Raw genomic sequence first — 12734 nt, 5'->3', positions numbered from 1 at the left:
CCAGAAGTCCAAGTGAGAAGAAGTGAATCCTTCTTTAATCAATGTCATGCTACATGATTTGCTCCTGAGACAAAGCAGAAAATATATGACAAGCTATGTTGTTTTTCCAGGTGATGATAAGGATTCTCCTTGGAACCAGGACTTAGGACGTCCTGGGAGACCCAGGAAGTCAGCTTTGCTTTAGTTCGTGTGTTAATCTTAGTTAGACCTGAGCAAGGTTTGTCTATGTGACTTGCTGCTCTTTTCTAGATGCACAGAGACTCATTTCTAACCCAGCAGTGCATAACCATGTCTGCCTTTAAATGAAACTTATGTCTTTTATAGCTACACAGCCGTGCTAAGGATGCAGTGAAGGTCTTTGCATATTTACAGGCACAGCAGTCTTTTTACTCCCTGACAATTATTTCAGCTTCCTATACAGGCAAGGCAAGGGAGATCTGATTCCCAGTCTGTCTTAAAAGTCTAAACCCACTATTATGGTTATTTTTTGGATGTGTAAAAAGAAAAACAGGAAAGGAATAATTGAAAGCATGATGAACCAAGCTCAGAGAAGTGCCAGTCAGTGAGACCTGTGGAATGGATTGGTGAAGCTAAAGCAAAATAAACCCCTATGGAGTTGAATGCTCCATCGTTGGTGCTCACGGTGGTTATGTTTTTAACAGAAATGGTTTAATTCCATCCCTAGCATTGTGTAATAATATTTGTCTTCAAAGGTTTTTACTGATTGTCTAGCTGGCCACCCAAAAGGTGTCTTAATAGCTTCTGGTTTTGCCTGGAGGTGGATATTATCCTCTGTCAGCATGGAAAATATTTATCCTTCAGGCACTGAAGCATATGTTGGTGGTGTTTGTTGTCAGAAAGAAAACATGAAAATCAATAATTCCTGTTCAGATTTTTTTCCTTTACAATGTGCCTTCAAAACCATATGGCAAGAGCAGATTCTGCCTCAGCGCAGCTGGGCAGAGGCAGAGGCTGGTTGAAGGCTTTCTTGTTTGTAGCGGCAGGAGGAAACTGTCTATGCATACAGGTCTTGGGGTCGCTGCTTCAGGGTAAGGGCACATGAATAATGTGCCACGGGACAGGATAGAGGGTGAAGTTACAGAGTGGTGGTCACCGAGGGACATGTGGACAGGACACAGCCCTAGGTTGGGAACCAGCCATTTCATTCTCACAGTAAGAGCACGTTCGAGTCATTACAGAGTGACCTAACATGCTGTAAATTCAGATTTTACCCTGGTTTATGAGAACATACTCTGGAACTTCAGTAGTATTGATAACGTTGGTTGTCTCTTCATTGGAAATCTTGGTATTTGTTTCTTCTCTATAACACGAAGATCTGTCTTTCTAACCTGAGGATTAACTATTAGTACATAGCACTGGACCAGAGGAGAGTGCGACGTCTTCTTGTTAACAAAAGCAGAAGTAATTTCTAAATACAGTTCTTAATGCTACAAATTTACATCCATTTCTTTACCTTTAAACTTTAATTTCCCAATGAGACATACACAATGAATGCCATTTAATTACAAGTCTGCACCACTGGCGAGAAGAATGTTTTCATGAATTGAAAATAAGGATAATCTAGCCCCCGTTTTTTGTCACATGTAATTTCTGCAAATCCATTTTTTTCACTGAGATAAAAACAAGTTTGGGTTTGAAAGACTTGTTTTTTTCCCCTCTCCACAAGAGCTCATTTCTGATAGAGTATGAGGAATGGCCAAGTGTTCTATTGTTTCGGAGCATCGGTATTTGCAGCAACAAAATTATAATAATGCGATATTAAATAATTGAGCAACATCTGCGCAATGCGGTTCCCGGGGTTTGGGGCTTATTCTGTAAGTTCATTGTGATTATGGAGAGTGAATGCCTGAGTTTAATGGAAAAAATGTGTGCATTTCAGGAAACTAAAAGATACAGTGGCATCTTATCTATGAAGTGGAGCTGTTTCCCAGTATGTAGGTTGATTTAGGTTTCTGTCAGTGTCCGCAAGTTGAATTTAATGGCAAATCTTGCGGTGAATAGAAAAGAATCAAAACACAGTTTGTTATTAACACCCTACTGATGTTGTGGGCAATTTCTCTTCTTAATTTTGTTTTTCAGAGCGAACATGTCTTCCTCCGAGGTCCTGCAGATGGACTTTGAGATCGACAACAGCAGCAGCCCGGCGGGGGCCCAGCAGATCACCTGGCAGGTGGAATACCCGCGGGACGACTCCCTGAGCGAGCTCGTGGTCTCCGAGATCTTCGTCAGCCGAACGATGTTTGTGGGAATTGTTCCTCTTGCGATGGTAAGAACTTGCTGCTGCTTCTGTTTGCTAAATGTTTCTGTCGATTCTCGTTAGTATTCAAGGGGATGTGAGCTGTTTTATTAGATGGAGCTTCCTATGCACCTGCTGCAAGTGATTGAAATGCAAAAATGCATTTCAAGAATATCTTATTTACCTGATATGCCCAAATGGCTCCTTGGAAACCATTTGAGCCTTTTGTGAAAATCCTTTCCCGTTTGTGGATTATTGGCCTGGTACATAGTAATAGCTCCTTTGGAGCCATTGTCTTCTGGTGTATTAATGCGACTGCCATGCGTGTGCTCTAAGGGTAAATGTTGCAATTAGTTGGGACATTTTCAATGAAATAAATTAGCATGCATGTGTGGGAAACTCCATTGCTAAACCAAACAACTGGACTGTTTGCTGCTTTGTTTTTCCCCAAAGAGCCACACAGTCTAGTGAGCTGCAAAGTGTCAATTTAATAAAAGGTCTGTTTTGAGTTGTAGAGAAAGGACAAAATAGTTTCAGAAGGTGTAGGTGTCAGCCATATTTTCCAGGCAGGGTTCAAGGTGTACGTGTGCAGAAAGCTTGAAGCTGATGGTTTATTTAAAAAATGCAATCTTCATCTAAAATTGAATGTACCTTTTTGAGGAGGGAACCTGTGTTGGGGCCTGATGGACATTTTAGTACCAGGGCTTAAAGCTTACACATGACCAGTGATTTCAGTGGTGTAAAACTAGAGAAACCACCAGAGAACCTGGATGTTACACCAGTAGAATTTTCTCCTAGTGCTTTTTTTGAAGCATGTAGGAGCTGAAACGAAACTCTAATTGTGTGTGGATGGAATGTTACCAAGTAATAATGGCGAATCCGATATAATAATGGCAGAATGCGGTTTGTGAACAGTCTTGCACGTGGCATTGCTGGTTTCAGACAGACAGCATGGAGTTTGTGCCATGCAGAGCACCACAGGTTTAAAGGAAAAGTGAATCTGACCCCAAAGCCCGATGTGAATGTTGGATCAGAGCTTTGCTGCTGTCCCTGCCCGGGTTGCACTTTATCTCTTTACAGTTACGGCAGATGCTGGCCGCTTGCTGTCTGTAAATGTCCTTGGACAAGATCTGAGGCTGAACCTGAATTCCAAGTGGAGCTAATCTGATCTCTGACACTTTGTCATGGACTAGAGCAAAAAGCTTCTTTTGTGAATCTATGACCTTAATCCTTAAATGGGGATCTCATGTGGGCTATTACTTTGCTTGTGAGCATCCTTGACTGGCTCGGCCCAAGGCTGATGGGGGAATTGACAACAGCAATGGCAGGAACAGCAGCTTGGATTTGCGTTTCTTTCCCTTATGTTTGCCAGTTTGCAGCGCTGCTTCATTTAACAGTCAGTAACCGGAGCAGGTTCCAGCACTGCATTGCCAAAATGGGAGCAAATAGAACTGCTCCGTGCATCACCGTGTTGTTCAGAGAAACACGTTCTGTTCCCAGAGTACTGAAGTAAATGCATTTTCATGTTCATTCCTCTCGAGATTTGCCTGGCTTGTTGGTAAGGCAGTTTCCCTCTGAGTGCAGGTGGTATCTGCAAAGGAAGTTTTGTCATCTCTTGGATCTTGGTCCCACAGAAGAGCACCACAGAAAGGTCCAGAAACCAATGTTGCTGTGCCGTTGAGTTGTACTCAACATAAATCACTTGCTATTCCTTTGTGGTGTATCCGCCGTTTCACTGTAAGCATCAAATGTTTGTAGATGAAAACATAGAGTTCCAAGCAAAATATTTAGTCCTGGATTTGTGAGATGGAACATTTTGACGGGATTACCAAAACGTCCTGGTGGTTCAGTGGTAATGACACCGGTATTTATCAAAGAAGCGCAGCTCAGTGTCACAAAGAGGAAAGACTTCTTTCCAATAAGAGGACTGAGGTGGGTTCAGTCGGAGCTTACTGGAGAATTCCCTGTGAAATTCTGCAAAACAAAAAGGAACTTTAACAAGTGGATCTCTCTGTAGGCCACATTGGTTCTTTTAACACAAAGACATCCTCTTCCAGATGGCTTGGAATATCGCTCTTGCGTTGCTGCAGTTGGTCATGAGTTTATCTTTGTTTTCCATGCTACATTCTCAAATAAACAGGAGAGAATGGAAAGATCCTGCAGATAATTTATTTTATCATTGCATTGTGTTGACTCTGGCGAATAGCGGTCGGGATATTTTTCTCATTACTAGCTTGCCTTTTTTTAGATAAAGATATGGTAGACTGCATGGTAACATTTGAATAACAGCCTGATGAAAAGAGCTGATTTTTTGCTTTAGTGAGTTTATGAAGCCCTTAACATCAAATCTCATGTTCTTAACATTTACATTTGGTAGCAAGCTTGAAAGTTGTTTTTCTTTGTTTTGGGTTTTTCTAAGCAAAGATACAGCTGATTTTTACACATTAGGTAGCAAAAAATCACTCCTTATTAACAGACAATCTTACTGTAATGAATTGATAGAGCAGATTATTTCTGGCTAGTCCTTTGGTGTCAAATCAGCAGCACATCACTAAGCTCTGGTTTGCAATGCACAGAAGGCAGCGGGAAAGTCCACAGGTGAAGTCCTGGCCAGGGCAGCAGCTCCTGCTGTGGGTTCATCCAACACAGCTTAGTGAAAACCAGAATTATAAACTGCGATGCCGACATGCTGGGATTAAAAAGGAACAGAGGTTTTTAAGCCTTGAGAGGGACATTGGGCAGACTTGTTAGCTTGTGAGAAAAGTAGAAATACTTGGTGTAGCAAAACCAGCTGTTCTTCCTCCTGTATGGTAACTGTAGAAATACTGTGGCTTTTTGAGGGGTTGCATATCCTTTAGAAGAGGACCCAAATATATTCTTGGAATATCGGGGATTCCTCCCAAACTATCAATTTTAATTTGAATGATCCACCATATAATAAATCTCAGTGTTATTTATCGCCAAAATCAGTGCATTCAATATACGTGAGTAAATAAAACATTTGCACTAATGAGAGAAAATAACCCAAAGTTTCACAGTGAGAGATGCTTTCTGCACCATCTGACGGTTCTCCCCGAATCCTTGCGCTCCCTCTAATCAAAACATCCAGTTTCAACAACAGTGCAGTTGGGATTTCCGAGGGAGCTCCGTCCCGATGGAAGCGGCACCGTCCAATAATTTGGGATTTGCTTTCCGAAAGTCATATCTCTGCTTCTGGGTGAGCAACGTAACCTCGGTGCACAGTGGGAAAGCACAGACAGGATGCATTGAATGCAGACCATTGCAAAAAAAACCCAGAACCAAAACAAAACCATCAACAAAACAAGCCCCTATTTTGTGTTTACTCCCAACATGACCTCATTAACTCTCAACAGGTGCCCAGAGCACCAGCTCAGACCCAGCTCAGGGTGCACAGCGCTGGTTGTCTCCCTGGCATGGGTTCCAGGCTCCTGTCCCACATGGTGCTGCTGGGTGCATTTTACACCAGTTTACAAACAGATTGTTTATTTTGTCTAGTGTTCAGTGTTTGTTGACTTGTATGGAGATAAACACGCAGGATTCTGGGTCTCGCATACCTGTCCTGCCCATAAATTAACTGATCTCCCAAGGTGCTTATAGAAACAGCCCATATTTGTTTCTGGAAGGTTTGGTTTCTGTAAATGAGGCGAGATTGGGAAATTCATCCCTTCTGAGCATGAATGTTGGATGTATGTGTAATTGTCCTCTTGTACAGCTGCAGAGGTATAAAAGTATATGTATAGAGACAAGGTGTCATAAAATATCCAGATATAAGCATGTGGGGGAATATATGATTCTTTCTTAGTTTTTTTCTGACTGCTTTAGAAGTTGTCATTGGAATTGAAGGTTCTTTGGACAACAGGCTGAGAAAAACACGCAGCCCAAAATGTGACGTCCCCTGCGATGCTCCCGAGTGCCGCTGTTCCCGTCGGGAGCCGTGCGGCCGGGGTCCTGTTGGCAGGGACAGTGCAAATGAGTCAAAACAACCCGTGTGTGCATTCCCCTATGAGTTCAACTTTGCAAGTCGTTCTAAATTCATTTTCTGTGAACTGTGGCACATAAAATACATGAAGGTGCATTGTCCTGTAACTATGAGAGCATTTTCTGACAACTAAAAGGGATACGATGGGCCTGCTTGCGTATGGAGAAGAAATGCATGCTGATTCCTCAAACTCCATGCAAATTAAGAAATTATTTTTTCCTGAAGTACTTTGTTATTATTTAGTATCTATGATGTAGTGGTTTATACTTTCAGAACACTTTACAGACTTTAATCAGACCTGAATAAACCCAACTTGATGAGGATGTTAAATTAAATGGAAATTAAGTCACTCTTACCTGTTTCTTAATGATTTGTAAGCCACTTTTCATACTCCTAAAGGTACCTTTTAAAACACTTAAAAAAATCATCTTACAATACTATTGCTTAATATATCTAAAACTGTTTTGGTTAGAAAAGAGGCAGGATTTATACTGTCAAGAACTAATGACAGCACAGATGAGGCTTTGAAGAATGTAAATGCTGTTTTATCACCTAAAACTGCACATAACTATTTGAGCCGATTGAATTCAAGTACAAATGCATGGATGGGAGGATTACTCCCTTCATTTGAAGCCTATTTAGAAGCCAGAGTATTTGACTCCTGGAGGTTTCTTTGGAGGAGAGCAGAAGGAATATTTAGTTTTGCGTAAGTTTTTGCCATAAGCTTTTAAGATAAAAAATTGTTGAGAAATTTTACTTGTAGAAGATGAACGAGACTGAACACTGTAAGGAGGTGGCTGTTTTGGAGATAACGTGCGGGCTCCCATTACCGCACCATCCTCTTGCAAGGTACAAACACGGCCCTAAATGCCTTTGTGGGTCTGGGCTCCTCTGTTCAGTGTAACATTCCACAAGTGTCAGATGCAAACATCAGCTGCTTTGCTCCTGCGAGGCTCATCGTGTTTTCTTTGTGACAACAGTCGTCTCTGGTAATTGATTCTTCCAACATCTGGTGTGCAGATTAACATGTGGAACTAACGTCCCCAAAAGCAGAAAGGTGATCCATTTTCATCCTGTTGAGTAGATTAACAGGTCAAGGTGAGGAAGTGGAACACAACCACATTTTAAGCTCTTCTTGGTTCCGCTATTTTATGTTACTGAATATGATGCAAAGAATTTACCTTCTAATGTTACAATTAGTGACTATAAGCACTGCAGGTGATCGTTTTAAAATAGGTTCTGAGGCACTGAAGTAGGATGAGAGTTGTGAATCTGTCTGATGTCTAATGCATCGGAAGGTGTGTTTTAGGCATCCAGCAGATCTATCAGAACATCGTAAAGCTGGATCTAAACTAGAGGCCTTGGTTTCTCTTAATATAACAGACTTGTGAGATAACAATCTTGGGAATTAGAAGTGTATGTCCTGCTAATTGTAGAAGCTGAGAACCCAGATGAATCTGCTCTACACAGTGAGGATACAATTCTCACAGTTCTCTTGTTCTAAAGCGACACAACCTGCGATTGCCGCAGTTCTGGGGAGTTGCTGGTGGCAAAGGGAGTCGGCGGAGTCCGACTCCTGGGGTTCAAGAATCACTTTGCCAGCTTTGAGCCTCTCATCCAGGTTTCTGTCACTAGAAGTGTGATGGGATTCATCTCTTATCTAACAACTGGGGAAAAAGAAAAACTCCGTGTCTTTTAGAGAGTTTCCAGGCAACCGGGAACTTGGTCAAAGTAAAGAATAAGATATTGAAGAAATGCATTTTCCTTTTTTTTTTGTTTTTTTGTTTTTTTTTTTATTTAGAAGGCTCCAGCTGAGGCTGAAGGCTCAAGGAACAATAGGTTTAATAATAGAAGAATATCTAGCATTTTCTTCTTATCTAGGAAAATGACGGCTTGGTCTGTGACTGGCAGCGCTGGTGTTTCAGATATACATGCTACAGATCCTTTCTTGTATAGTAATAGAATTGTAAGTCCCAGGCTGTCATTATTTTAAAGTGTTTTCCAAATGCCACAGTCAATATTTCACCAGTGCTCTGAGCCCCTCAGCCTGAAACATTTCTGTATATCCTACAAGCATTTAATCTATGTCATCAGAAACCTTTTTTTTTTCTTCCCCCAAAATGTAAGCTATGGGTTGACTAATGGTTTACTAATGTTGTGAATCACTTAGAGCCGCAGCTGGCTGTATATACTCTAGTGAAGTTCCTTCTAAATGGGAGGCTGAATAATAGCAGCTCCAGTTGCTGCTGGCAAACCTACTGACAAGAACACCCAGAAAAATCATCCTTAAAGATGCCCATTTCTATAACTCAGGCTGAAAGGGAATTGCTGAGTGCGACACTTTGCTTATTTGTTTTCCAGGCAGCAGGGATGCAGGGTAAGGGTGTTGGGTTTTATTTATCTATTTTAATGTAGTTCTAGCTTTGGCTGCCGAGTATCCAGTGAGGAACAATAGGGAAAATGCTGTTTGGGATGGATGCCACCAGATCCCCATTTGCAGAGGAGGTGGCACAGCCCCGTGTCCTGTTCCTGGAGAGCCCGCAGCTCCCAAGGTCTGATCTGTCCTTCCCAATTAAAGGAGCCAATTCACATCAAAATGGAAATAGGCCCAGCATTAGAAAGCAGCTTACCTTCACCTTCCACTACAACAAGGGAATGTCAAGCTTTAGAAGCCTCTTTGCTTTGCTTTCTCTGGGGTCACTTATAAAACCCCAGAATGCTTAATCCTGGAGTGTCAAAAATACCAGAATAAGATCAGTCATTTCAGGCAAACCCAGATGATTTGCATATTCTTTAGAGCTTGGTTAAAATGTATTTATGTGCAAAATGTCCCATATGTGTTTATCCATTCCACTTAATGCATATTTCTTACTTGAAATCATTTTGACCTTTGGCTTCCCAGTTCCCTTTCAATTACACCCTTCATCTCCGTTTTACTTCACATGCAAAGCGAACTGCACGGAACATGATTTTGCCATTCACAAAATTCACCATTTCATGGGAAAAATATTTGAAAGTAAGTTCCATATGAAGTAGATCTTCATCCCAGAAATGTCAGGGATTATCAGTATGGTTTTTAAATAAAACTGGAATCTATGGCTCCCAGATCACAGGTTTCAGTGGGAATTCTACCAGTAATTAATGGGAGCAGGATTGAAGCGCTGAGCTTTCCTAAAGCCCCACGCTGGAAGGATTGATTTTAAACTCAAAGTAAATTAACTACTGTGGAGAGAGTACAGAATAATAATAACAAAAATCTTTTGTATTATTATATTTCCCATGCCCATAGCAAGTGTTTCACGTCTCTGTAGCAGAAACAATATCTTCTGCAGTTATTACCATCTTCAAATTAATTGTCATAGGGAATGAAATGGTTTTGTAAGGTTGTTCTGGCATCCACAGGGTGAATTTTATGGAGAAAGATGAAACTTGAAAAAGATTCTGGAAAGATATCAGCCAAACTTCAAAACACTTGAGGATTTTATTAAGCTTGATCCAGGAGAAGACTCTGACTCTGGAATTTGGTGGAAGATGGGGAATGAATGGGGAATGAACGGGGAATGAACATCCAGGTTCTCAATGTTCTTCCAAACATGAAATTCCAGCCAAGGCTACTGAAGTTCATGAAGTGTATCAGTTTTAACTGGACCATATTTTCCAAAGAATATCCAAAGGATATTCTCTTTCAGTCTCATTCTGGGCATCTGAACCAGGTCTTGGAATTGCTCAGTGTGAATCATTATCTCTTTTTGCCTCTTACTCTACCATTTAATTTGGAGAGGAAAAAATAACAAAACCAAAAGAGAATTTGCTGCTGGTGGGACAAAAATGATGGCATTTTGAGTGTTTCCATGAAAGCAATGTGACACGAGAAATTTTAAGAAGCTCTGTGAATACTATTAATATTTATGATGCTCTCAAGCAAACAGCTATTGTGTGCCACATCCATCAAAGATAAGAATTGTATTCAACTGTGTTGGATGATAAACATTGAATGACAATAGCTAGAGATTATATGAGGGATTTCATACTCGTGTTTTATGCCTGCGTGAGTAAAAGCACCATGTTATTCCACTGCGAACCAATAATTTTCGTTCATGAAATTAGATACACTTGCTGATACTTGTTACAACCGTAGTCCAAACCATTAATGAATACGCAGGGAGTGCTGATGCCAAGTGCTTTAAAGATCCTGTTGCAAGCTACTCAGGATCAAGTCCTAAAAGCAGCATTTTCCACTAATCCTCCTCTTGGAAATCACGCCAAAGCTTATCAAATTGCAGTGATTTGACCACATACTGCTAGTTGTTTGCAGTTTGGATGAATGTTAATGATTACCCCATGAAATGAAGGCCCTTCCAGCATCACAATCTGGCTTTTTATATCTCATGTTTCTCCTTAAATAAATTCCACCTCTCCACCACCAGGCATGGGGCAGAGTTGCCCGTGCTGCGGGAATGCCGGCTGCCACCCCACACCGACATCTGTCTTTAGATAACGTGCCCAGGGACGTCCTAAGGCTGGCATTGCTTTTCTTCATTGTCATCACTGCAAAATGCGGTTTTGGAACTGATTTAGGATCATCCAGGCAAGCACCTGTGGGGCAGAGATAAAGGGGACATCTCTCCCTGCTCTTCTGCCGCAGGCTGCCCAGGGGGGTTGTGGAGTCTCCTTCTCTGCAGACATTCCAACCCGCCTGGACACCTTCCTGTGTAACCTCATCTGGGTGTTCCTGCTCCATGGGGGGATCGCACTGGATGAGCTTTCCAGGTCCCTTCCAACCCTGACACTCTGTGATTCTCCTCAACTCCACATGTCTCCATGCAGTGGCCATGGTGACTCCCAGCCTCGGCGTCCCTGTCCCATCAGCGCTGGCTCTGTCCCCATCATCAATCTCTGCCTTTGACACAGAGCCTGTGCGCATTGCCGCTTGCATGTTCTTTCTGCCCTGTCTTCTTATTAAAAGTGTCATGTTCTGGAGATACTTCTTTCTGAAGATCAGACTAATGGTGCCTGAATTCTGCGCTGCACTCCCACATCTTTGGAGAGAAACCGTAATTCAGAGTTGATTGATGAATACCTGTAGCATCTCTGGTCAGGTGTTTCTAAATAAGGCTGTATTTGGAAGAGTTAACATGCTCTTCATCTATCAAGGGCAGGAGGACACCCAGGTGTTCTTGCAGCAGGAGTCTCTTTGATCCATGTGAAGAGTTACTATTCTTAGAAAACTCCCTCCAAGGATGCACGGGCACTAAATTCTTGTTAGAAGTAAGTGGTTCCAGTAACAAATGTGCAGGGGGAAATGCTAAGAGGTGCCGTTGCGCTGAGCTGTGCTGCTGCCGGAGGGCTGTCTGCTTATCCTGTTCCTTTCGCTTTGCTTCTCCCATCTTCATGAAACACCTGCTGATGGAGGGATCCCTTGGTGGGCTGTCGAGAGCGGCAGGACCTCCCGCAGGCCAGGGAAACTGCTGCAGGGAGCAACAAAGCTTTTGCTTCATCTACCTACAATGAGACTCTTCTTGTTCCTTAACAATTACCCAATAATGTGGCTTGTATGTGTTTTTTTTCCAGCATGCTCATTCTAGTTTTATTGCCAATTAACTTAGCATTCTAGTCTTGGTCTACAGCTGATTGGCCAGTCATTTGAACTAAAGCCCTCATCAAAAGGGCATCATTTGTAAAACAGAGAAGAAATCTCAGAGATACTGAAATTACTGTTAATTAAATCAGCACATGAATATAATGGGCACACATGAACAAAATTATGTTTGTTTTTGAGCTGTTCTGCTGGCTGGAGAGTAAGTCTTATTAGGACTGTTTAATTGTCAGCCTGGATTTATAAGATGTACAGAGAGCTGAGTCCCTTCTGCATGAATTAATTTTGCACTGTGTATACATGTATGAGTGATACATATAGTTCTTCGCTTATGCAAACAGACCATGTTCTTGCCAAGCAGATGCTGTACTATATTTCTCATGTACAGGTTGCACTGAAAGCTTTTCTTCTTAAATGGTCATTTGTATTTAGCACAACACTTGTTCAAAGCTGACGTTGACCTTAACGTAGTTACTTGTGATTTACACGGCCCCAAGATCAGTTAGGCTTAGGAATTATTTTACATATGATTTCTATTTTTTTAATTCAATTAAAACAGCACCATAAAGATGGAGCAGAGGAGCAATCAGGGAGCTTTAGAAGTTGTAATGTAGCCTATAAGCAGCTATTCTGTATAAAAAACATTCTTCCAAAGGTGCCTTAGCTTTCCTGAAAATGCTAAACTACAGCTTTATTAAGATAATCAAGATACTCTAACACGGTGCTTTGGGACAGCCTTGGAATAGTCTGTGTTGCTTAATTCTGAGGCTCATGAATTAGCAGTTTCACAACTCTGCCTCCAATGGAGCTGGAAGGTAAAACTGCATTTTGTCCTGGCTGGTGCTGGTCTGGGAGCCCTTTCAAGATCAGCCCAAGGCAGA

General features: G+C 41.7%; 1 protein-coding gene across 1 annotated transcript in view; it reads left to right on the top strand.

The window, feature by feature from the left end:
- TMEM132B (transmembrane protein 132B) overlaps nucleotides 1-12734 on the top strand; it is a gene marked incomplete at both ends in the record, with an annotated part of 212651 nt that overhangs the window by 147211 nt on the left and 52706 nt on the right. The window contains one exon of the mRNA XM_080355208.1: nucleotides 2101-2287. Coding sequence (XP_080211334.1) covers nucleotides 2101-2287 — 187 coding nt within the window. The remainder of the gene's footprint in view (nucleotides 1-2100; nucleotides 2288-12734) is intronic.

This window comes from Nesoenas mayeri, assembly GCF_963082525.1.
Source record: "Nesoenas mayeri genome assembly, chromosome: 17".
Classification (NCBI taxonomy): Eukaryota; Metazoa; Chordata; class Aves; order Columbiformes; family Columbidae; genus Nesoenas; species Nesoenas mayeri.
This window is presented reverse-complemented; position numbering and strand designations above follow the sequence as displayed.